This window comes from Scyliorhinus torazame, chromosome 12 (genome assembly GCF_047496885.1).
Source record: "Scyliorhinus torazame isolate Kashiwa2021f chromosome 12, sScyTor2.1, whole genome shotgun sequence".
Lineage (NCBI taxonomy): Eukaryota > Metazoa > Chordata > Chondrichthyes > Carcharhiniformes > Scyliorhinidae > Scyliorhinus > Scyliorhinus torazame.
The window spans coordinates 104,624,899-104,648,446 of NC_092718.1; the positions used below are offsets into that span (position 1 = coordinate 104,624,899).

At 70.5% G+C, this 23,548-nt stretch overlaps 1 protein-coding gene across 1 annotated transcript in view; it reads right to left on the minus strand.

Annotated features, from left to right (window-relative positions):
* Positions 1–8,694, minus strand: part of LOC140386597 (rho guanine nucleotide exchange factor 11-like) — a 64,304-nt gene extending 55,610 nt beyond the window's left edge. Inside the window, exon 1 of the mRNA XM_072469069.1 lies at positions 8,583–8,694. Within this exon, the coding sequence (XP_072325170.1) occupies positions 8,583–8,637 (55 nt within the window). The 5' untranslated portion in view covers positions 8,638–8,694. The remainder of the gene's footprint in view (positions 1–8,582) is intronic.
* Positions 8,695–23,548: the final 14,854 nt, after the last annotated feature.

Below are 23,548 nucleotides of genomic sequence, written 5' to 3' on the forward strand. Positions count from 1 at the left end.
CCAAAGATTAGGTGAGGTTACGGAAATTGGATGGGAGTGGGAGCCTAGGTAGGGTGCCCTGTTGGAGGGGCGCAGTTTCACTTGAATAGAAACAATGCAATAATAATAATATGTGCAGGAGTCCGGGGAAAAGGCAGGAGAAAGGCACTAAGTCATGATGCTCATTCGGAGGGCCGGTGCAGAGACGGTGGACCGAATGGCCTCCTTCTGCGCCTTAACAATTCTGTGATCCTGACAGGAGTGTGGCGGAATACTCTCCACTTGCCTGGGTGAGTGCAACAACACTCATGAAGCTTGACACCATTCAGGACAACGCAGCCCCGCTTGATTGGTACCCCGTCCACCACTGACGCACCGTGGCAGCCATGTGCACCATCGACAACATGCACTGCATCAACTCAGCAAGGTTCCTTAGGCAGCACCTTCCAAAGCCGTGACCTCTACCACCCAGAAGGACAAGGGCAGCTGACTCACAAACACTAGGAGGTTATGGTGCATATTATCAGAGATGGAAGATGACTTCTGGTGGCGGCCATGGAGGGGTAGGTCGCACATTTGATAGCTCCCGCCTGAAACGGATCTTTGGACCTTTCTCCCCATTTTTTCCCCGGATTTTATGGGATTAAGCAGTGAAGAGTGAGGCAGTAAGGAGAAATCCCGCTCCGGTGTATGGAGAATTGGACCAGAAGTGGCCATGTGAGACGACAAAGTCCTATAAGGGAGACGCAAGCAGAGCTGGTAACACGGGACAGCATGGCGGAGGGCAAGGGCCGCGGGGAGACGGCACAGTGGTCGACGGAGCAGCTGGTGAAGTTTTTCAAGGATTGCTTCGCCAAGCTGAAGGAGGACACGCTGGACCCGATTAAGGCTTCGATTGATCAAGTGGTTCAGAATCAGGAAACCCACAGGAGAGCGATCCAGGCGGTCAAACAAAAGTTGCCCGAGCACGAGGAGTATGTAACTGTGCTGGAAAGCAAGGTGGGGATGATGAACGACCGCCAGAAAAGAATGCAGGAGGACCTGGAGAATAGGTCCAGGAGGCAGAATCTCAGAATTGTTGGCCTCCCTGAAGGCAGTGAGGGATTGGATGCGAGGGCCTATGTGACGGACATGTTGGAGAAGTTGATGGGGGCTGGGGCGTTTCCTCAGCCCCTGGAATTGAGCAGAGCGCACAGAGCCCTCGCGAGGAAGCCCAGAGCGAACGAACCGCCGAGGGCCATGGTGGTACGTTCACCGTTTCATGGAGAAGGAACACGTTTTGCGGTGGGCCAAGAAAGAACGGAGCAGCAAGTGGGAGAACTGTGAGTTGCGCATTTATCAGGACCTGGGAGCAGATCTGGCCAAGAGGCGAGCTGGGTTCAATCGGGCAAAAACGGCCCTCTTTAAGAAGGGGGTGAAGTTTGGGATGCTGTACCCAGCCCGTCTGTGGGTCACACATGAGGAACGAGACTTCTACTTTGAAACGCCAGACGAAGTATGGACCTTTATTAAAGAAATTAAGCTGGAGGCGAATTAAAAGACACTTAAGCCTTGCAGAAGTACTGTGGCAGCGATTTGTGGTGCGGGATTGTAAAAATTTAAGTAGCTCTATGTGAAATAATGGGCTGTGTGGACGGTTAAAGGTTGATCTGTCTTGCAGGGACCTTGTTAGAGGAGGGGGGATGGGCTTCGAATTTAGTTCTGCTTTTTGGGTGACTAATTTTCTGAAGTGATTGTTTCTTCACTGGTTTTTTTTCTGTTGTTTGTTTATTGGGGAATGTTATGCTTTTAAAATGTTTATTCATGTGGGGGGAGAGAGGAGAGTACAATAGGGAGACAGACTGCTTGGCGCCAGGGCGGGAGCTATCGAGACAGCATGGGTCAGCTGACTCTCAGAAGTGCAGTGGGGGGTGGACAGGTGTTAAACTGGAGCTTAACTTGGGGGATTGGGATTTTAGTGTTGTTGCTAGCGGGGGGCGGGGAGGAGGGGGAAGCTGCTTTGCTGACAGGGGAGGAACTGTTACTAGGAGACAAATGGGAGGTCGGGAATGGCGACAGCCCGAGTGGGGACTCGATGAAGCGAGCTCGAGGCTGGCCTATAAAGGGTGATGGCTAGTCGGCATGGGGGGGGGGGGATGGAACGTGAGAGGACTGGATGGGCAGGTCAAGAGGGCTCGAGTGTTTGCGCATTTGAGGGAACGGAAGGCGCACATGGCAATGCTACAAGAGACACACCTAAAGGTTACAGACCAGACGAGACTGAGAAAGGGGTGTGTTAGCCAAGTATTCCACTCAGGGCTGGAGTCAAAGACCAGGGGGGGTAGCGATTTTGATCAGCAAGCGAGTGGCATTCGAGGCAGGAAGAATCGTGTCAAGACAAGGGGGGTAGGTACATAATGGCGAGTGGGAAGCTGGAGGGGGTGCGAGTGGTACTTGTGAACATATATGCTCCGAATTGGGACGACGTGGAATTTATGAGGTGGGTGTAGGTAAGATCCCAGACTTAGAGTCACATAACCTGATCATGGGAGGGGACTTCAACACAGTCATTGATCCGGAATTGGACCGGTCAAAATCCAGGACAGGGTGGAGGCCGGCTGCGGCAAAGCAATTGAAGGGTTTTAAGGATCAGATGGGGGGAGTGGACCCATGGAGGTTGGCACGGCGGAGGACGAATGAGTTTTTTTTTCACATGTCCACAAGGTATACTCTCGCATCAACTTTTTTGTTCTGAGCAGAGCGCTAAAACCGAAGGTGGTGGATACGGAGTACTCGGCAATTGCAGTGTCGGATCATGCCCCGCACTGGGTGGATCTACGAGTTAGTGTGGAGAGAGGGCAATGCCCGCTGTGGAGACTGGATGTGGGGTTGCTGGCAGACGAGGCGGTCCCTGGGCAGGTTAACAAGTCCATCCAGAACTACCTGGAAACAAATGATACAGGGGAAGTCTCTGCAGCGACGGTCTGGGAAGCTCTGAAGGCAGTAGTCAGAGGGGAATTAATCGCGATACGGGCCCACAGAGAAAAGGTGGAACGGGCTGAGAGGGATAGATTAGTGGAGGAGATACTCCAGGTGGACAGGAGATACTGGGAGGCCCCGGATGCGGGGCTACTGAGGGAGCAGTGGAGGTTACAGGTGGAGTTTGGGCTGTTGACCGCAGGGAAAGCAGTGGAACAGTTGAGAAAGGAAAGGGCGACGATCTAGGAGTACGGGGAAAAGGCAAGCAGAATGTTGGCGCACCAGCTCAGGAAAAGAGAGGCGGCCAGGGAGATAAGTAAAGAGTAGAGACGGTAATACTGTCCTGGACCCAGCGGGGGTGAACGAGGAGTTTAAGGACTTTTATAGTAAACTATATGAGTCGCAACCCCCAGCTGGGGTGGAAGGGATCAGGCAATTTCTGGATCAGTTGAGGTTCCCGAGGGTGGAGGAGGACCTCGTGGAGGGGCTGGGAACCCCAATTGAGATTGAGGAAATAATCAAGGAGCTGGAGGCCATGCAGTCAGGCAAGGCCCCGGGGCCTGACGGCTACACGGTGGAATTCTATAAGACGTTTTCAGAGATATTGAGCCCACTGCTGGTGAGGACATTTAACGAAGCAAGAGAGAAGGGAGTCCTCCCCCCAACAATGTTGCAGGCCTCGATTTCATTGATCTTGAAACGGAAGAAGGATCCGGAGCAATGCGGGTCATACAGGCCGATTTCTCTACTGAGTGTGGATGCCAAACTGCTGGCTAAGATACTGGCCACAAGGATACAGGACTGTGTCCCGGGGGTGATAGGGGAAGACCAGACGGGATTTGTTAAGGGCAGGCAACTCAAGGCCAATGTTTGAAGGCTTCTCAATGTTATTATGATGCCCTCAGAAGGAGAGGAGGCAGAGGTGGTAGTAGCGATGGATGCGGAGAAGGCTTTTGATAGGGTGGAGTGGAATTACCTGTGGGAGGCGCTGGGAAGGTTTGGGTTTGGGTGAGGGCTTCATTGACTGGGTGCGATTGCTCTATCAGGCACCAGTAGAGAGTGTGCGTACGAACCGGCTGAGGTCGGGGTATTTTGAACTACACCGAGGGACGAGGCAAGGGTGCCCCTCTCCCCGTTACTGGCCATAGACCCTTTGGCCATGGCATTAAGAGCCTCTAGGAACTGGAAAGGGCTGGTTTGCTGGGGGGTGGAGCACCGGGTCTCACTCTACGGAGATGACCTGCTCTTGTATATTTCGGACCCGCTGGAGGGGATGGGGGAAGTAATGCGAAACTTGGGGGAATTTGGCAATTTTTCAGGGTATAAATTGAACATGGGGAAAAGCGAGATGTTTGCGATCCAGGCAAGAGGACAGGAGAAGAGACTAGGAGAGCTGCCGCTTAGAATGGTAGGGAAAAGCTTTCGATATCTGGGAATCCAGGGGGCCCGCGACTGGGAGGCACTGCACAAGTTAAACCTATCCCGGTTGGTAGAACAAATGGAAGGGGACTTTAAGAGATGGGACATGCTCCCACTATCACTGGCGGGGAGGGTACAGACCAAGAAAAGGACGGTCCTCCCCAGATTTCTATTTGTCTTTCAGTGCCTCCCCATCTTCATCCCAAAGGCCTTTTTCAAGCGGGTGAATAAGGCTATTTTGGCCCCGCGAGTGAAGAAAGTGTTGCTGGAGCGCAGTCGGGGGGAGGGTGGGTTGGCGCTGCCAAACTTCTGCAACTACTACTGGCGGCTAATATAGCCATGATCAGGAAGTGGGTAGTGAGAGAGGGGTCGGCATGGGAGCGGATGGAGGTGGCGTCATGTAAAGACACCAGTTTGGGAGCACTGATAATGGCACCTCTGCCGTTCTCGCCGGCCCGATACTCCACAAGTCTGGTGGTAGTGGCGGCTCTGATGGCAGTGGAGGAGATATAAGAGAGTGGAGGAAGCATCGATTTAGACCCTGATTTATAACAACCACAGGTTTGTACCGGGTAGGCTAGATGGCGGGTTCTGGAGTTGGCAGAGGGCAGGAATTAGAAGGATGGGGGATCTATTTATAGATGGGAGCTTTCCCAGCTTGAAAGCCTTGGAGGATAAATTTAAATTGCCAGCAGGGAATGGTTTTAGGTATTTGCAGGTGCGCGACTTCCTGAGAAAACAGATGCCGGCCTTTTCGCTGCTGCCGCAACGGGGGATACAGGATAGAGTAGTCTCCAGTACCTGGGTGGGAGAGGGGAAGGTATCGGATATTTACCAGGAGCTTTCGGAGGCACAGGAAACCCTGGTGGATGAGCTTAAGGGCAAGTGGGAGGACGAGCTAGGAGGAGAGATAGAGGCGGGTCTATGGGCGGATGACCTAAGCAGGGTTAATACCTCCTCATCATGCGCCAGGCTTAGCCTGATACAATTTAAGGTAGTCCACCGGGCACACATGACAGTGGCTAGGATGAGCAGGTTTTTCGGGGTAGAAGATAGGTGTGTGAGGTACGCGGGAAGCCCAGCAAATCATGTCCACGCGTTTTGGGCATGCCCGAAGCTTTAAGGGTTTTGCTAAGGCAATGTCCACGGTGCTAAAAACACAGGTGGTGCTGAGTCCAGAGGTAGCGATCTCTGGAGTGTCGGAAGATCCGGGAGTTCAGGAGGCGAAAGAGGCCGACGTCCTGGCCTTTGCCTCCCTGGTAGCCCGAAGACGGATCTTATTAATGTGGAGGGACTCGAAGCCCCCGAGTGTAAGAGACCTGGGCTAGTGACATGGCTGGGTTTCTCAATCTCGAGAAAATAAAGTTTGCCTTAAGAGGGTCAATGTTAGGGTTCACCCGGAGGTGGCAGCCGTTCTTTCTCGGGGAAAATTAAAATGGCAGATGCAGTATTCCAAGCCGGGGGGGGGGGTGTTATTGTTGTATGGTTGAGGTGCGTGAAGATTGGGCTGGGGGGGGGGGGGGGGGGGAAATGTGTATCTTACCATGTTGATATCATTGTTTTTGTTACTGTTATACATTTTCAAATACTTTAATAAAATATTATTAAGAAAAAGAAAAAAAAAAAAATCGTAGATGGAAGATTACCAGGCAGGCAGAGAGTAGAGTATGCATAAATGGGTATTCTTCTGATTACATAGAACATACAGTGCAGAAGGAGGCCATTCGGCCCATCGAGACTGCACCGACCTACTTAAGCCCTCACTTCTACCCTATCCCCGTAACCCAATAACCCCTCCTAACCTATTTGGTCACTCAGGGCAATTTATCATGGCCAATCCACCTAACCTGCACGTCGTTGGACACGATTGGCAGGATAGGACATGTGGAGCCCCCAGGGGTCCACGCTCAGGCCTCAGTTTTTTATAATTTATGCCAATGACTTAGATGAGGGAGCGAAGACCTGGACCCAAATTTGCAGTTGACACAAAGGCGGGTAGGAATGTATTTTGGAAGAGGACATAAAGAGGCTACAATAAGATATAGGTAGGCTTAGTGAGCGGCCAAAAATCTGGCAAAATGAGTGCAATGTGGGAAAAATGTGAAGTTGTTCACTTTGGCAGGAAGAATAAAAAAGCAGAATGTTACTTCAACCGAGAACGACTGCAGAATTTCGAGCTGTGGGATCAGTGTGTCTCGTACATGAGTTGCCCAAACATAACTGCTCCTCAAGAAGGCGGTGGGAAGCTGCCTTTTGGAACCGCTGGAGTCCCTGTGGTCCCACAGTGCTGCCAGGCACGGTGTTCCAGGATTGTGACCTGGCGAGAGTGAAGGAACAGGCAATATTTAAAATTGGCATTGGTGTCTGTGTTATGAGCCAGGGTTTAGAGAACCCCAAAGTGCATCATGGAGTTCACCTGGTCCACAACTTTTAATAGATTGTGGTATGGGGAGCACACGACCCACTCTGCAGGTGTGGTGCAGCAGAAATGGAAAAGTATTTTTTAAAGCAAAACAATGTTTAATCTATGAACTCAAATTAACCTTTTTAAAACAAACAGTGAACAACTTAGCAACCATTAATTCAAATACAACCCCCAAAGAATACAACACTAAGTAATGCTTACGCTGTCCTTTTAACATCCAGAAGACTTACAAAAAACATAACCTTTAACAGAAGTATATCAGGTTAAAGTCACTACTGTTATGGGTCCGGGTTTACAGAACCCAAAAGTGTTTCATGGAGTTCAACCGACCCACAACTTTGAATAGATTGTGGTGTGGGAAGCACACGGCGCACTCTCCAGGTGTGATACAGCAATTATGGACAAATGGTTTTTAAAACAAAACAATGTTTATTCTAGGAACTCAATTTAACCTTTTAAAAACAAACATTGAATATCTTAACACCCATTACTTCAAAGGTAACCCCAAAAGACTACAACACTAAATAATCCTTCAAACTGTTCCTTTAAACATTCAAAAGACTTCAACCTTCAAAAACAGACATGAGGTTACATTCAATATATTTATAGTCTTTGGATTTGCAGACATCAACAGACCAGTTGTGTTTTCTTCCTGCAGCTCTCAGCAAAACATTCAGACACTCCCACCTTTCTCCTCAAACTGAAACCAAAAGCAGAAGTGAGCTCAGCTCCCCCCACCCTCTGATGTCACTTCAGTAATATGATCAGCTCCATTTCTTAAAGGTACATTGCTTAAACATCCATTTCTTAAAGGTACTCTCACATGACACTACTGAAAACATTTATAATTCTGAATTCACCAAATGATCAAGAGATAGTCTTTTGATGGCAGAGAGAACAGCAGTACACCTGCTTGGTCTGGCTTCAGCTCCAACACTGAAAACAAAACTAAAACACACCCTGCAGCAAACAGCCTAAAACAAAAGTAAAAAGCTGACAGACAGCCAGCTCCACCCACACTCTGGCATCACTGCAGTAATATGAGCAGCCAAACATTTCTTAAAGCGACATTCTCATGACATCTGAGAGTGCGGAGAAATAAATAGCAGTTGGAGCAGGGTTGGAAAACGCATATGGAAAGTGGGAAGGAGATGTTTGGGTTTGGCTACAATGGCTTTCCTGGCCAAATTGCCAAACAATATTCAAAGTCTTGACACTGCTGCGGGGAACAGAGCCACCTGGATGCTTAATGTGCAGAAAGTGGAATTGAGGGATAGAGAGGATGGAATTGAGGGACATGGGGAGAAGGTGGGATTGAGGGATATGGGAGAGGGCGGGATTGTGGGATACGGGGAGAAGATGGGATCGAAGCATGGGAAGGAGGAGGGATCCGGGAAGAGGGATTGAAAGACACCTGGAGGAAGAGTGATTGAGGGACACGGGGAGGAGGGGGGATTGAGGGACATGGGGAGAAAGGTGGGGTTGAGGGACAGTGGGAGAAAGTGGGGTTTAGCGACACAGGGAGAAGGCGGGATTTAGAGACACGGAAGAAGTTGGGATTTTGGTACATGTTGAGAAGGCAAGATTGAGGGATATAAGGAGGAATTGATGGTTACGAGGAGTAGCTGGGATTGAGAATGATCAATCAGGGGACAAATCACCAAAAGACCTTGGCTGTTGCTGAGGACATTCACCTCCTGCTCCACCAGCGAGAGAAGGAATGTGTGTGCGAGCGTGGGTAAGTGGAGTATGGGTTATTTTTGTTGGGGATTGAGGGTTGAGGAGGCAGACTCTACGTTACCTGTGTACTTGACAATGTTCTCCAGTAGCAAGGGATACTTGGTCAACCGTTGCATTTCAATGGGGATGATATCCTTGAGCTGCAGGCGTCGGCACTGAGGATTGCTCTCTGCATCCTGTTCAGGGAGTGAGAGAAAGATAACGATTGAGAGAGGGATGATCAACAAAGGAGATAGGAGGGATAGAGGGGGCAGTTGGTCTGCGGGGTCAGGATTAGCGGGGGGGCCAGGAATAAGCAAGACGGCGGCGGCGCATCGGTGAGACAGCGGGGAGGGGGTACAGTGAGACCTTGGGGGGGGGGGGGGTGGAGTCTGTCAGATTGCAGGGCTCAGCGAGACTGCAGGTGAGGGCGAGCAGTCAGTCAGCAAAACAGCAGGGGGGGCAGTCATGAGAAGGTCGGGGGGGGGGGGGGTCAGTCGGCAAGGCGTGAGAGAGAGGGGGCGGCGCGAAAGAGAGGGGGCGGCGCGAGAGAGAGGGGGCGGCGCGAGAGAGAGAGGGGTTGGCGCGAGAGAGGGGGCAGCGGAAAGAGGGGGCGGCGTGAGATAGACGGGAGAGGGCGGCGCGAGAGAGAGAGGGGGTGGCGCGAGAGAGAGAGGGGTGGCGCGAGAGAGACGCGAGGGGGCAGCGAGAGAGACGGGGAGGGGGGGCGAGAGCGGGGGAGGGGGGGGCGAGAGCAGGGAGGGGGGCGAGAGCGGGGCGGGAGCGGGGGATGGGGGGGCGAGAGCGGGGGGGCCGAGAGCGGGGGCGAGAGCGGGGGGGCGAGAGCGGGGGGGCGAGAGCGGGGGGGGGGGGCGAGAGCGGGGGTGGGAGGGGCGAGAGCGGGGAGGGGGGGCGAGAGCGGGGGGGAGGGGGGCGAGAGCGGGGGGACGAGAGCGGGGGGAGGGGGGGGCGAGAGCGGGGGGAGGGGGGGGCGAGAGCGGGGGGAGGGGGGGGCGAGAGCGGGGGGAGGGGGGGCGAGAGCGGGGGGGCGAGAGTGGCGGGAGGGGGGCGAGAGCGGGGGGGAGAGAGCGGGGGGCGAGAGCGGGGGGCGAGAGCTGGGGGAGTGGGGGAGACGGCAGGGGGAGGGGGGGGCGAGAGAGGGGAGGGGGGCGAGAGAGGGGAAGGGGGGGCGAGAGAGGGGAAGGGGGGGCGAGAGAGGGGAAGGGGGGGGCGAGAGAGGGGGAGGGGGGGCGAGAGAGGGGGAGGGGGGGGCGAGAGCGGGGGGAGGGGGGGGCGAGAGCGGGGGGAGGGGGGGGAAGGGAGGGGGGAGGGGGAGGGGGAGGGGGGGCGGGAGGTGGGGCGGGGAGAGGGGGGGGCGAGAGCGCGGGGGGAGGGGGAGCGGCGAGAGCGGGGACGAGAGCGAGGGGCGAGAGCGGGGGAGGGGGGCGAGAGCGGGGGAAGGGGGGGCGAGAGTGGGGGAGGGGGGAGAGAGCGGGGGGAGGGGGTGAGAGCGGGTGAGGGGGGTGAGAGCGGGATGGGGGGGGCGAGAGCGGGGGGAGGGGGGACGAGAGCGGGGGAGGGGGGGGGCGAGAGCGGGGGAGGGGGGGCGAGAGCGGGGGAGCGAGAGCCGGGGGAGGGGGGCGAGAGCGGGGGGAGGGGGCGAGAGCGGGGGGAGGGGGCAAGAGCGGGGGGAGGGGGCGAGAGCGGGGGGAGGGGGGGGCGAGAGTGGGGGGAGGGGGGGCGAGAGCGGGGGGGCGAGAGCGGGGGGAGGGGGGGCGAGAGCGGGGGAGGGGGGGCGAGAGCGGGGGAGGGGGCGAGAGCGGGGGGAGGGGGGCGAGAGCGGGGGACGAGAGCGGGGGGAGGGGGGCGAGAGCGGGGGGAGGGGGGCGAGAGCGGGGGGCCGAGAGCGGGGGGAGGGGGGCGAGAGCGGGGGGAGGGGGGGCGAGAGCGGGGGAGGGGGGGCGAGAGCGGGGGGAGGGGGGGGCGAGAGCGGGGGGAGGGGGGGCGAGAGATGGGGGGAGGGGGCGAGAGCGGGGGGGAGGGGGGGCGAGAGCGGGCGAGAGCGCGGGGGAGGGGGGGACGAGAGCGGGGGAGGGGGGGCGAGAGCGGGGGGGGCGGCGAGAGACGCGGCGGGGGGCGGCGAGAGACGCGGCAGGGGGCGGCGAGAGACGCGGCGGGGGGCGGCGAGAGACGCGGCGGGGGGCGGCGAGAGACGAGGCGGGGGGCGGCGAGAGACAAGGCGGGGGCGGCGAGAGACGCGGCGGGGGGGCGGCGAGAGACGCGGCGGGGGGCGGCGAGAGACGCGGCGGGGGGCGGCGAGAGACGCGGCGGGGGGCGGCGAGGGGCGGCGAGAGACGCGGCGGGGGGCGGCGAGAGACGCGGCGGGGGGCGGCGAGAGACGCGGCGGGGGCGGCGAGAGACGCGGCGGGGGGCGGCGAGAGACAAGGCGGGGGGCGGCGGCGGGGGGCGGCGAGAGACGCGGCGGGGGGCGGCGAGAGACGCGGCGGGGGGCGGCGAGAGACGCGGCGGGGGGCGGCGAGAGACGCGGCGGGGGGCGGCGAGAGACAAGGCGGGGGGCGGCGGCGGGGGGCGGCGAGAGACGCGGCGGGGGGCGGCGAGAGACGCGGCGGGGGGCGGCGAGAGACGCGGCGGGGGGCGGCGAGAGACGCGGCGGGGGGCGGCGAGAGACGCGGCGGGGGGCGGCGAGAGACGCGGCGGGGGGCGGCGAGAGACGCGGCGGGGGGCGGCGAGAGACGCGGCGGGGGGCGGCGAGAGACGCGGCGGGGGGCGGCGAGAGACGCGGCGGGGGGCGGCGAGAGACGCGGCGGGGGGCGGCGAGAGACGCGGCGGGGGGCGGCGAGAGACGCGGCGGGGGGGCGGCGAGAGACGCGGCGGGGGGCGGCGAGAGACGCGGCGGGGGGCGGCGAGAGACGCGGCGGGGGGCGGCGAGAGACGCGGCGGGGGGCGGCGAGAGACGCGGCGGGGGGCGGAGAGAGACGCGGCGGGGGGCGGCGAGAGACGCGGCGGGGGGCGGCGAGAGACGCGGCGGGGGGCGGCGAGAGACGCGGCGGGGGGCGGCGAGAGACGCGGCGGGGGGCGGCGAGAGACGCGGCGGGGGGCGGCGAGAGACGCGGCGGGGGGCGGCGAGAGACGCGGCGGGGGCGGCGAGAGACGCGGCGTGGGCGGCGAGAGACGCGGCGGGGGCGGCGAGAGACGCGGCGGGGGGCGGCGAGAGACGCGGCGGGGGGCGGCGAGAGACGCGGCGGGGGGCGGCGAGAGACGCGGCGGGGGGCGGCGAGAGACGCGGCGGGGGGCGGCGAGAGACGCGGCGGGGGGGCGGCGAGAGACGCGGCGGGGGGCGGCGAGAGACGCGGCGGGGGGCGGCGAGAGACGCGGCGGGGGGCGGCGGCGGGGGGCGGCGAGAGACGCGGCGGGGGGCGGCGAGAGACGCGGCGGGGGGCGGCGAGAGACGCGGCGGGGGGCGGCGAGAGACGCGGCGGGGGGCGGCGAAAGACGCGGCGGGGGGGCGGCGAGAGACGCGGCGGGGGGCGGCGAGAGACGCGGCGGGGGGCGGCGAGAGACGCGGCGGGGGCGGCGAGAGACGCGGCGGGGGCGGCGAGAGACGCGGCGGGGGGGCGGCGAGAGACGCGGCGGGGGGCGGCGAGAGACGCGGCGGGGGGCGGCGAGAGACGCGGCGGGGGGCGGCGAGAGACGCGGCGGGGGGCGGCGAGAGACGCGGCGGGGGGCGGCGAGAGACGCGGCGGGGGGCGGCGAGAGACGCGGCGGGGGGCGGCGAGAGACGCGGCGGGGGGGCGGCGAGAGACGCGGCGGGGGGCGGCGAGAGACGCGGCGGGGGGCGGCGAGAGACGCGGCGGGGGGCGGCGAGAGACGCGGCGGGGGGCGGCGAGAGACGCGGCGGGGGCGGCGAGAGACGCGGCGGGGGGCGGCGAGAGACGCGGCGGGGGGCGGCGAGAGACGCGGCGGGGGGCGGCGAGAGACGCGGCGGGGGGCGGCGAGAGACGCGGCGGGGGGCGGCGAGAGACGCGGCGGGGGGTGGCGAGAGACAAGGAGGGGGGCGGCGGCGAGAGCGAAAAAGGGGGGGCGGAGACAAGGCGGGGGGCGGCAAGAGACAAGGCGGGGGGGGCGGCGAGAGACAAGCCGGGGGGTGGCGAGAGACAAGGCGGGGGCGACGAGAGCGAAAAAGGGGGGGCGGAGACAAGGCAGGGGGCGGCGAGAGACGCGGCGGGGGGCGGCGAGAGACAAGGCGGGGGGGCGGCGAGAGACGCGGCGGGGGCGGCGAGAGACGCGGCGGGGGGCGGCGAGAGACGCGGCGGGGGGCGGCGAGAGACGCGGCGGGGGGCGGCGAGAGACGCGGCGGGGGGCGGCGAGAGACGCGGCGGGGGGCGGCGAGAGACGCGGCGGGGGCGGCGGAGAGACGCGGCGGGGGCGGCGAGAGACGCGGCGGGGGCGGCGAGAGACGCGGCGGGGGCGGCGAGAGACGCGGCGGGGGGCGGCGAGAGACGCGGCGGGGGCGGCGAGAGACGCGGCGGGGGGCGGCGAGAGACGCGGCGGGGGGCGGCGAGAGACGCGGCGGGGGGCGGCGAGAGACGCGGCGGGGGGCGGCGAGAGACGCGGCGGGGGGCGGCGAGAGACGCGGCGGGGGGCGGCGAGAGACGCGGCGGGGGGCGGCGAGAGACGCGGCGGGGGGCGGCGAGAGACGCGGCGGGGGCGGCGAGAGACGCGGCGGGGGGCGGCGAGAGACGCGGCGGGGGGCGGCGAGAGACGCGGCGGGGGGCGGCGAGAGACGCGGCGGGGGGCGGCGAGAGACGCGGCGGGGGGTGGCGAGAGACAAGGAGGGGGGGCGGCGGCGAGAGCGAAAAAGGGGGGGCGGAGACAAGGCGGGGGGGCGGCAAGAGACAAGGCGGGGGGCGGCGAGAGACAAGCCGGGGGGTGGCGAGAGACAAGGCGGGGGCGACGAGAGCGAAAAAGGGGGGGCGGAGACAAGGCGGGGGGCGGCGAGAGACAAGGCGGGGGGCGGCGAGAGACAAGGCGGGGGGGCGGCGAGAGACAAGGCGGGGGGCGGCGAGAGACAAGGCGGGGGGCGGCGAGAGACAAGGCGGGGGGCGGCGAGAGACAAGGCGGGGGGCGACGAGAGACAAGGCGGGGGGCGACGAGAGCGAAAGAGGGGGGGCGGAGACAAGGCGGGGGCGGCGAGAGACAAGGCGGGGGGCGGCGAGAGACAAGGCGGGGGCGGCGAGAGACAAGGCGGGGGGCGGCGAGAGACAAGGCGAGGGGGCGGCGAGAGACGCGGCGGGGGGCGGCGAGAGACGCGGCGGGGGGCGGCGAGAGACGCGGCGGGGGGCGGCGAGAGACGCGGCGGGGGCGGCCAGAGACGCGGCGGGGGGCGGCGAGAGACGCGGCGGGGGGCGGCGAGAGACGCGGCGGGGGGCGGCGAGAGACGCGGCAGGGGGCGGCGAGAGACGCGGCGGGGGCGGCGAGAGACGCGGCGGGGGGCGGCGAGAGACGCGGCGGGGGGCGGCGAGAGACGCGGCGGGGGGCGGCGAGAGACGCGGCGGGGGGCGGCGAGAGACGCGGCGGGGGGGTGGCGAGAGACAAGGAGGGGGGCGGCGGCGAGAGCGAAAAAGGGGGGGCGGAGACAAGGCGGGGGGCGGCAAGAGACAAGGCGGGGGGCGGCGAGAGACAAGGCGGGGGCGACGAGAGCGAAAAGGGGGGGCGGGAGACAAGGCGGGGGGCGGCGAGAGACGCGGCGGGGGGCGGCGAGAGACAAGGCGGGGGGCGGCGAGAGACGCGGCGGGGGGCGGCGAGAGACGCGGCGGGGGGCGGCGAGAGACGCGGCGGGGGGCGGCGAGAGACGCGGCGGGGGGGCGGCGAGAGACGCGGCGGGGGGGGGCGAGAGACGCGGCGGGGGGCGGCGAGAGACGCGGCGGGGGGCGGCGAGAGACGCGGCGGGGGGGCGGCGAGAGACGCGGCGGGGGCGGCGAGAGACGCGGCGGGGGGCGGCGAGAGACGCGGCGGGGGCGGCGAGAGACGCGGCGGGGGGCGGGCGAGAGACGCGGCGGGGGCGGCGAGAGACGCGGCGGGGGGCGGCGAGAGACGCGGCGGGGGGCGGCGAGAGACGCGGCGGGGGGCGGCGAGAGACGCGGCGGGGGGCGGCGAGAGACGCGGCGGGGGGCGGCGAGAGACGCGGCGGGGGGCGGCGAGAGACGCGGCGGGGGGTGGCGAGAGACAAGGAGGGGGGCGGCGGCGAGAGCGAAAAAGGGGGGGCGGAGACAAGGCGGGGGGCGGCAAGAGACAAGGCGGGGGGCGGCGAGAGACAAGCCGGGGGGTGGCGAGAGACAAGGCGGGGGCGACGAGAGCGAAAAAGGGGGGGCGGAGGAGACAAGGCGGGGGGCGGCGAGAGACGCGGCGGGGGGCGGCGAGAGACAAGGCGGGGGGCGGCGAGAGACGCGGCGGGGGGCGGCGAGAGACGCGGCGGGGGGCGGCGAGAGACGCGGCGGGGGGCGGCGAGAGACGCGGCGGGGGGGCGGCGAGAGACGCGGCGGGGGCGGCGAGAGACGCGGCGGGGGGGGCGGCGAGAGACGCGGCGGGGGGCGGCGAGAGACGCGGCGGGGGGCGGCGAGAGACGCGGCGGGGGCGGCGAGAGACGCGGCGGGGGCGGCGAGAGACGCGGCGGGGGCGGCGAGAGACGCGGCGGGGGGCGGCGAGAGACGCGGCGGGGGGCGGCGAGAGACGCGGCGGGGGGCGGCGAGAGACGCGGCGGGGGCGGCGAGAGACGCGGCGGGGGGCGGCGAGAGACGCGGCGGGGGGCGGCGAGAGACGCGGCGGGGGGCGGCGAGAGACGCGGCGGGGGGCGGCGAGAGACGCGGCGGGGGGCGGCGAGAGACGCGGCGGGGGCGGCGAGAGACGCGGCGGGGGGCGGCGAGAGACGCGGCGGGGGCGGCGAGAGACGCGGCGGGGGGCGGCGAGAGACGCGGCGGGGGCGGCGAGAGACGCGGCGGGGGGCGGCGAGAGACGCGGCGGGGGCGGCGAGAGACGCGGCGGGGGGCGGCGAGAGACGCGGCGGGGGGCGGCGAGAGACGCGGCGGGGGGGCGGCGAGAGACGCGGCGGGGGGCGGCGAGAGACGCGGCGGGGGGTGGCGAGAGACAAGGAGGGGGGGCGGCGGCGAGAGCGAAAAAGGGGGGGCGGAGACAAGGCGGGGGGCGGCAAGAGACAAGGCGGGGGGCGGCGAGAGACAAGCCGGGGGGTGGCGAGAGACAAGGCGGGGGCGACGAGAGCGAAAAAGGGGGGGCGGAGACAAGGCGGGGGGCGGCGAGAGACAAGGCGGGGGGCGGCGAGAGGACAAGGCGGGGGGCGGCGAGAGACAAGGCGGGGGGCGGCGAGAGACGCGGCGGGGGCGGCGAGAGACGCGGCGGGGGGCGGCGAGAGACGCGGCGGGGGGCGGCGAGAGACGCGGCGGGGGGCGGCGAGAGACGCGGCGGGGGCGGCGAGAGACGCGGCGGGGGGCGGCGAGAGACGCGGCGGGGGCGGCGAGAGACGCGGCGGGGGGCGGCGAGAGACGCGGCGGGGGCGGCGAGAGACGCGGCGGGGGGCGGCGAGAGACGCGGCGGGGGGCGGCGAGAGACGCGGCGGGGGGGCGGCGAGAGACGCGGCGGGGGGCGGCGAGAGACGCGGCGGGGGGCGGCGAGAGACGCGGCGGGGGGGGCGGCGAGAGACGCGGCGGGGGGCGGCGAGAGACGCGGCGGGGGGCGGCGAGAGACGCGGCGGGGGGTGGCGAGAGACAAGGAGGGGGGGCGGCGGCGAGAGCGAAAAAGGGGGGGCGGAGACAAGGCGGGGGGCGGCAAGAGACAAGGCGGGGGGCGGCGAGAGACAAGCCGGGGGGGTGGCGAGAGACAAGGCGGGGGCGACGAGAGCGAAAAAGGGGGGGCGGAGACAAGGCGGGGGGCGGCGAGAGACAAGGCGGGGGGCGGCGAGAGACAAGGCGGGGGGCGGCGAGAGACAAGGCGGGGGGGCGGCGAGAGACAAGGCGGGGGGCGGCGAGAGACAAGGCGGGGGGCGGCGAGAGACAAGGCGGGGGGCGGCGAGAGACAAGGCGGGGGGCGACGAGAGACAAGGCGGGGGGCGACGAGAGCGAAAGAGGGGGGGCGGAGACAAGGCGGGGGGCGGCGAGAGACAAGGCGGGGGCGGCGAGAGACAAGGCGGGGGCGGCGAGAGACAAGGCGGGGGGCGGCGAGAGACAAGGCGAGGGGGGCGGCGAGAGACGCGGCGGGGGGCGGCGAGAGACGCGGCGGGGGGCGGCGAGAGACGCGGCGGGGGGCGGCGAGAGACGCGGCGGGGGGCGGCGAGAGACGCGGCAGGGGGCGGCAGAGACGCGGCGGGGGGCGGCGAGAGACGCGGCGGGGGGCGGCGAGAGACAAGGCGGGGGGCGGCGAGAGACAAGGCGGGGGGCGGCGAGAGACGCGGCGGGGGGCGGCGAGAGACGCGGCGGGGGGGCGGCGAGAGACGCGGCAGGGGGGCGGCGAGAGACGCGGCGGGGGGCGGCGAGAGACGCGGCGGGGGGCGGCGAGAGACGCGGCGGGGGGCGGCGAGAGACGCGGCGGGGGGCGGCGAGAGACGCGGCGGGGGGTGGCGAGAGACAAGGAGGGGGGCGGCGGCGAGAGCGAAAAAGGGGGGGCGGAGACAAGGCGGGGGGCGGCAAGAGACAAGGCGGGGGGCGGCGAGAGACAAGCCGGGGGGTGGCGAGAGACAAGGCGGGGGCGACGAGAGCGAAAAAGGGGGGGCGGAGACAAGGCGGGGGGCGGCGAGAGACGCGGCGGGGGGCGGCGAGAGAACGCGGCGGGGGGCGGCGAGAGACGCGGCGGGGGCGGCGAGAGACGCGGCGGGGGGCGGCGAGAGACGCGGCGGGGGGCGGCGAGAGACGCGGCGGGGGGCGGCGAGAGACGCGGCGGGGGCGGCGAGAGACGCGGCGGGGGGCGGCGAGAGACGCGGCGGGGGGCGGCGAGAGACGCGGGCGGGGGGCGGCGAGAGACGCGGCGGGGGGCGGCGAGAGACGCGGCGGGGGGGGGCGAGAGACAAGGAGGGGGGCGGCGGCGAGAGCGAAAAAGGGGGGGCGGAGACAAGGCGGGGGCGGCAAGAGACAAGGCGGGGGGCGGCGAGAGACAAGGCGGGGGCGACGAGAGCGAAAAAGGGGGGGCGGAGACAAGGCGGGGGGGCGGCGAGAGACGCGGCGGGGGGCGGCGAGAGACAAGGCGGGGGGCGGCGAGAGACGCGGCGGGGGCGGCGAGAGACGCGGCGGGGGCGGCGAGAGACGCGGCGGGGGGCGGCGAGAGACGCGGCGGGGGGCGGCGAGAGACGCGGCGGGGGGCGGCGAGAGACGCGGCGGGGGGGGCGAGAGACGCGGCGGGGGCGGCGAGAGACGCGGCGGGGGGCGGCGAGAGACGCGGCGGGGGGCGGCGAGAGACGCGGCGGGGGGCGGCGAGAGACGCGGCGGGGGGGCGGCGAGAGACGCGGCGGGGGCGGCGAGAGACGCGGCGGGGGGCGGCGAGAGACGCGGCGGGGGGGCGGCGAGAGACGCGGCGGGGGGCGGCGAGAGACGCGGCGGGGGGCGGCGAGAGACGCGGCGGGGGCGGCGAGAGACGCGGCGGGGGGCGGCGAGAGACGCGGCGGGGGGGCGGCGAGAGACGCGGCGGGGGGCGGCGAGAGACGCGGCGGGGGGCGGCGAGAGACGCGGCGGGGGGTGGCGAGAGACAAGGAGGGGGGCGGCGGCGAGAGCGAAAAAGGGGGGGGCGGAGACAAGGCGGGGGGCGGCGAGAGACAAGGCGGGGGGGCGGCGAGAGACAAGGCGGGGGGCGGCGAGAGACAAGGCGGGGGGGCGGCGAGAGACAAGGCGGGGGGGCGGCGAGAGACAAGGCGGGGGGCGACGAGAGCGAAAGAGGGGGGGCGGAGACAAGGCGGGGGGCGGCGAGAGACAAGGCGGGGGCGGCGAGAGACAAGGCCGGGGGCGGCGAGAGACAAGGCGGGGGGCGGCGAGAGACAAGGCGAGGGGGCGGCGAGAGACAAGGCGAGGGGGGCGGCGAGAGACAAGGCGGGGGCGGCGAGAGACAAGGCGGGGGGCGACGAGAGACAAGGCGGGGGGGCGGCGAGAGACAAGGCGGGGGGCGGCGAGAGACAAGGCGGGGGGCGGCGAGAGACAAGGCGGGGGGCGGCGAGAGACAAGGCGGGGGGCGGCGAGAGACAAGGCGGGGGGCGGCGAGAGACAAGGCGGGGGGCGGCGAGAGACAAGGCGGGAGGCGGCGAGAGACAAGGCGGGGGGCGGCGAGAGACAAGGCGGGGGGCGGCGAGAGACAAGGCGGGGGGCGGCGAGAGACAAGGCGGGGGGCGGCGAGAGACAAGGCGGGGGGCGGCGAGAGACAAGGCGGGGGGCGGCGAGAGACAAGGCGGGGGCGGCGAGAGACAAGGCGGGGGGCGGCGAGAGACAAGGCGGGGGCGGCGAGAGACAAGGCGGGGGGCGGCGGCGGGGGGCGGCGAGAGACGCGGCGGGGGGCGGCGAGAGACGCGGCGGGGGGCGGCGAGAGACGCGGCGGGGGGGCGGCGAGAGACGCGGCGGGGGCGGCGAGAGACGCGGCGGGGGGCGGCGAGAGACGCGGCGGGGGGCGGCGAGAGACGCGGCGGGGGGCGGCGAGAGACGCGGCGGGGGGGCGGCGAGAGACGCGGCGGGGGGCGGCGAGAGACGCGGCGGGGGGCGGCGAGAGACGCGGCGGGGGGCGGCGAGAGACGCGGCGGGGGGCGGCGAGAGACGCGGCGGGGGGCGGCGAGAGACGCGGCGGGGGGCGGCGAGAGACGCGGCGGGGGCGGCGAGAGACAAGGCGGGGGGCGGCGAGAGACGCGGCAGGGGGCGGCGAGAGACGCGGCGGGGGGCGGCGAGAGACGCGGCGGGGGGCGGCGAGAGACGCGGCGGGGGGCGGCGAGAGACGCGGCGGGGGGCGGCGAGAGACGCGGCGGGGGGCGGCGAGAGACGCGGCGGGGGGCGGCGAGAGACGCGGCGGGGGCGGCGAGAGACGCGGCGGGGGGCGGCGAGAGACGCGGCGGGGGGCGGCGAGAGACGCGGCGGGGGGCGGCGAGAGACGCGGCGGGGGGCGGCGAGAGACGCGGCGGGGGGCGGCGAGAGACGCGGCGGGGGGCGGCGAGAGACGCGGCGGGGGGCGGCGAGAGACGCGGCGGGGGGCGGCGAGAGACGCGGCGGGGGGCGGCGAGAGACGCGGCGGGGGGGCGGCGAGAGACGCGGCGGGGGGCGGCGAGAGACGCGGCGGGGGGCGGCGAGAGACGCGGCGGGGGGCGGCGAGAGACGCGGCGGGGGGCGGCGAGAGACGCGGCGGGGGCGGCGAGAGACGCGGCGGGGGGCGGCGAGAGACGCGGCGAGAGACGCGGCGGGGGGCGGCGAGAGACGCGGCGGGGGGGCGGCGAGAGACGCGGCGGGGGCGGCGAGAGACGCGGCGGGGGCGGCGAGAGACGCGGCGGGGGGCGGCGAGAGACGCGGCGGGGGGCGGCGAGAGACGCGGCGGGGGGCGGCGAGAGACGAGGCGGGGGGGCGGCGAGAGACGAGGCGGGGGGCGGCGAGAGACTAGGCGGGGGGCGGCGAGAGACAAGGCGGGGGGCGGCGAGAGACAAGGCGGGGGGCGGCGAGAGACAAGGCGGGGGGCGGCGAGAGACAAGGCGGGGGGGCGGCGAGAGACAAGGCGGGGGGCGGCGAGATACAAGGCGGGGGGGTGGCGAGAGACAAGGCGGGGGGCGGCGAGAGACAAGGCGGGGGGCGGCGGCGGGGGGCGGCGGGGGGCGGCGAGAGACGCGGCGGGGGGCGGCGAGAGACGCGGCGGGGGGCGGCGAGAGACGCGGCGGGGGGCGGCGAGAGACGCGGCGGGGGGCGGCGAGAGACGCGGCGGGGGCGGCGAGAGACGCGGCGGGGGCGGCGAGAGACGCGGCGGGGGGCGGCGAGAGACGCGGCGGGGGGCGGCGAGAGACGCGGCGGGGGGCGGCGAGAGACGCGGCGGGGGGCGGCGAGAGACGCGGCGGGGGGCGGCGAGAGACGCGGCGGGGGGCGGCGAGAGACGCGGCGGGGGGCGGCGAGAGACGCGGCGGGGGGCGGCGAGAGACGCGGCGGGGGGCGGCGAGAGACGCGGCGGGGGGCGGCGAGAGACGCGGCGGGTGGCGGCGAGAGACGCGGCGGGGGGCGGCGAGAGACGCGGCGAGAGACGCGGCGAGAGACGCGGCGGGGGGCGGCGAGAGACGCGGCGGGGGGCGGCGAGAGACGCGGCGGGGGGCGGCGAGAGACGCGGCGGGGGCGGCGAGAGACGCGGCGGGGGGCGGCGAGAGACGCGGCGGGGGGCGGCGAGAGACGCGGCGGGGGGGCGGCGAGAGACGAGGCGGGGGGCGGCGAGAGACGAGGCGGGGGGCGGCGAGAGACAAGGCGGGGGGGCGGCGAGAGACAAGGCGGGGGGCGGCGAGAGACAAGGCGGGGGGCGGCGAGAGACAAGGCGGGGGGCGGCGAGAGACAAGGCGGGGGGCGGCGAGAGACAAGGCGGGGGGCGGCGAGAGACAAGGCGGGGGGCGGCGAGAGACAAGGCGGGGGGCGGCGAGAGACAAGGCGGGGGGCGGCGGCGGGGGGCGCGGCGGCGGGGGGCGGCGGCGGGGGGCGGCGAGAGACGCGGCGGGGGGCGGCGAGAGACGCGGCGGGGGGCGGCGAGAGACGCGGCGGGGGGCGGCGAGAGACGCGGCGGGGGGCGGCGAGAGGGGGGCGGCGGCGGGGGGGCGGCGAGAGACGCGGCGGGGGGCGGCGAGAGACGCGGCGGGGGGCGGCGAGAGACGCGGCGGGGGGCGGCGAGAGACGCGGCGGGGAGGCGGCGAGAGACGCGGCGGGGGGCGGCGAGAGACGCGGCGGGGGGCGGCGAGAGACGCGGCGGGGGGCGGCGAGAGGACGCGGCGGGGGGGCGGCGAGAGACGCGGCGGGGGGCGGCGAGAGACGCGGCGGGGGGCGGCGAGAGACGCGGCGGGGGGCGGCGAGAGACGCGGCGGGGGGCGGCGAGAGACAAGGCGGGGGGCGGCGAGAGACAAGGCGGGGGGCGCGAGAGACAAGGCGGGGGCGGCGAGAGACGCGGCGGGGGGCGGCGAGAGACGCGGCGGGGGCGGCGAGAGACGCGGCGGGGGGCGGCGAGAGACGCGGCGGGGGGCGGCGAGAGACGCGGCGGGGGCGGCGAGAGACGCGGCGGGGGCGGCGAGAGACGCGGCGGGGGGCGGCGAGAGACGCGGCGAGAGACGCGGCGGGGGGGCGGCGAGAGACGCGGCGGGGGGCGGCGAGGAGACGCGGCGGGGGCGGCGAGAGACGCGGCGGGGGGCGGCGAGAGACGCGGCGGGGGGCGGCGAGAGACGAGGCGGGGGGCGGCGAGAGACGAGGCGGGGGGCGGCGAGAGACGAGGCGGGCGGCGGCGAGAGACTAGGCGGGGGGCGGCGAGAGACAAGGCGGGGGGGCGGCGAGAGACAAGGCGGGGGGCGGCGAGAGACAAGGCGGGGGGCGGCGAGAGACAAGGCGGGGGGCGGCGAGAGACAAGGCGGGGGGCGGCGAGAGACAAGGCGGGGGGCGGCGAGAGACAAGGCGGGGGGCGGCGAGAGACAAGGCGGGGGGCGGCGAGAGACAAGGCGGGGGCGGCGAGAGACAAGGCGGGGGGCGGCGGCGGGGGGCGGCGGGGGGGCGGCGAGAGACGCGGCGGGGGGGCGGCGAGAGACGCGGCGGGGGGCGGCGAGAGACGCGGCGGGGGGCGGCGAGAGACGCGGCGGGGGCGGCGAGAGACGCGGCGGGGGCGGCGAGAGACGCGGCGGGGGGCGGCGAGAGACGCGGCGGGGGGCGGCGAGAGACGCGGCGGGGGGCGGCGAGAGACGCGGCGGGGGGGCGGCGAGAGACGCGGCGGGGGGCGGCGAGAGACGCGGCGGGGGGCGGCGAGAGACGCGGCGGGGGCGGCGAGAGACGCGGCGGGGGCGGCGAGAGACGCGGCGGGGGGCGGCGAGAGACGCGGCGGGGGGCGGCGAGAGACGCGGCGGGGGGCGGCGAGAGACGCGGCGGGGGCGGCGAGAGACGCGGCGGGGGGCGGCGAGAGACGCGGCGAGAGACGCGGCGAGAGACGCGGCGGGGGGCGGCGAGAGACGCGGCGGGGGGCGGCGAGAGACGCGGCGGGGGCGGCGAGAGACGCGGCGGGGGCGGCGAGAGACGCGGCGGGGGGCGGCGAGAGACGCGGCGGGGGGCGGCGAGAGACGAGGCGGGGGGGCGGCGAGAGACGAGGCGGGGGGCGGCGAGAGACGAGGCGGGGGGCGGCGAGAGACGAGGCGGGGGGCGGCGAGAGACAAGGCGGGGGGCGGCGAGAGACAAGGCGGGGGGCGGCGAGAGACAAGGCGGGGGGCGGCGAGAGACAAGGCGGGGGGCGGCGAGAGACAAGGCGGGGGGCGGCGAGAGACAAGGCGGGGGGCGGCGAGAGACAAGGCGGGGGGCGGCGAGAGACAAGGCGGGGGGCGGCGGCGGGGGGCGGCGGCGGGGGGCGGCGGCGGGGGGCGGCGAGAGACGCGGCGGGGGGCGGCGAGAGACGCGGCGGGGGGCGGCGAGAGGGGGGCGGCGGCGGGGGGCGGCGAGAGACGCGGCGGGGGGCGGCGAGAGACGCGGCGGGGGCGGCGAGAGACGCGGCGGGGGGCGGCGAGAGACGCGGCGGGGGGCGGCGAGAGACGCGGCGGGGGGCGGCGAGAGACGCGGCGGGGGGCGGCGAGAGACGCGGCGGGGGGCGGCGAGAGACGCGGCGGGGGGGCGGCGAGAGACGCGGCGGGGGGCGGCGAGAGACGCGGCGGGGGGCGGCGAGAGACGCGGCGGGGGCGGCGAGAGACGCGGGCGGGGGGCGGCGCGAGAGACGCGGCGGGGGGCGGCGAGAGACAAGGCGGGGGGCGGCGAGAGACAAGGCGGGGGGCGGCGAGAGACAAGGCGGGGGGCAGGCGAGAGA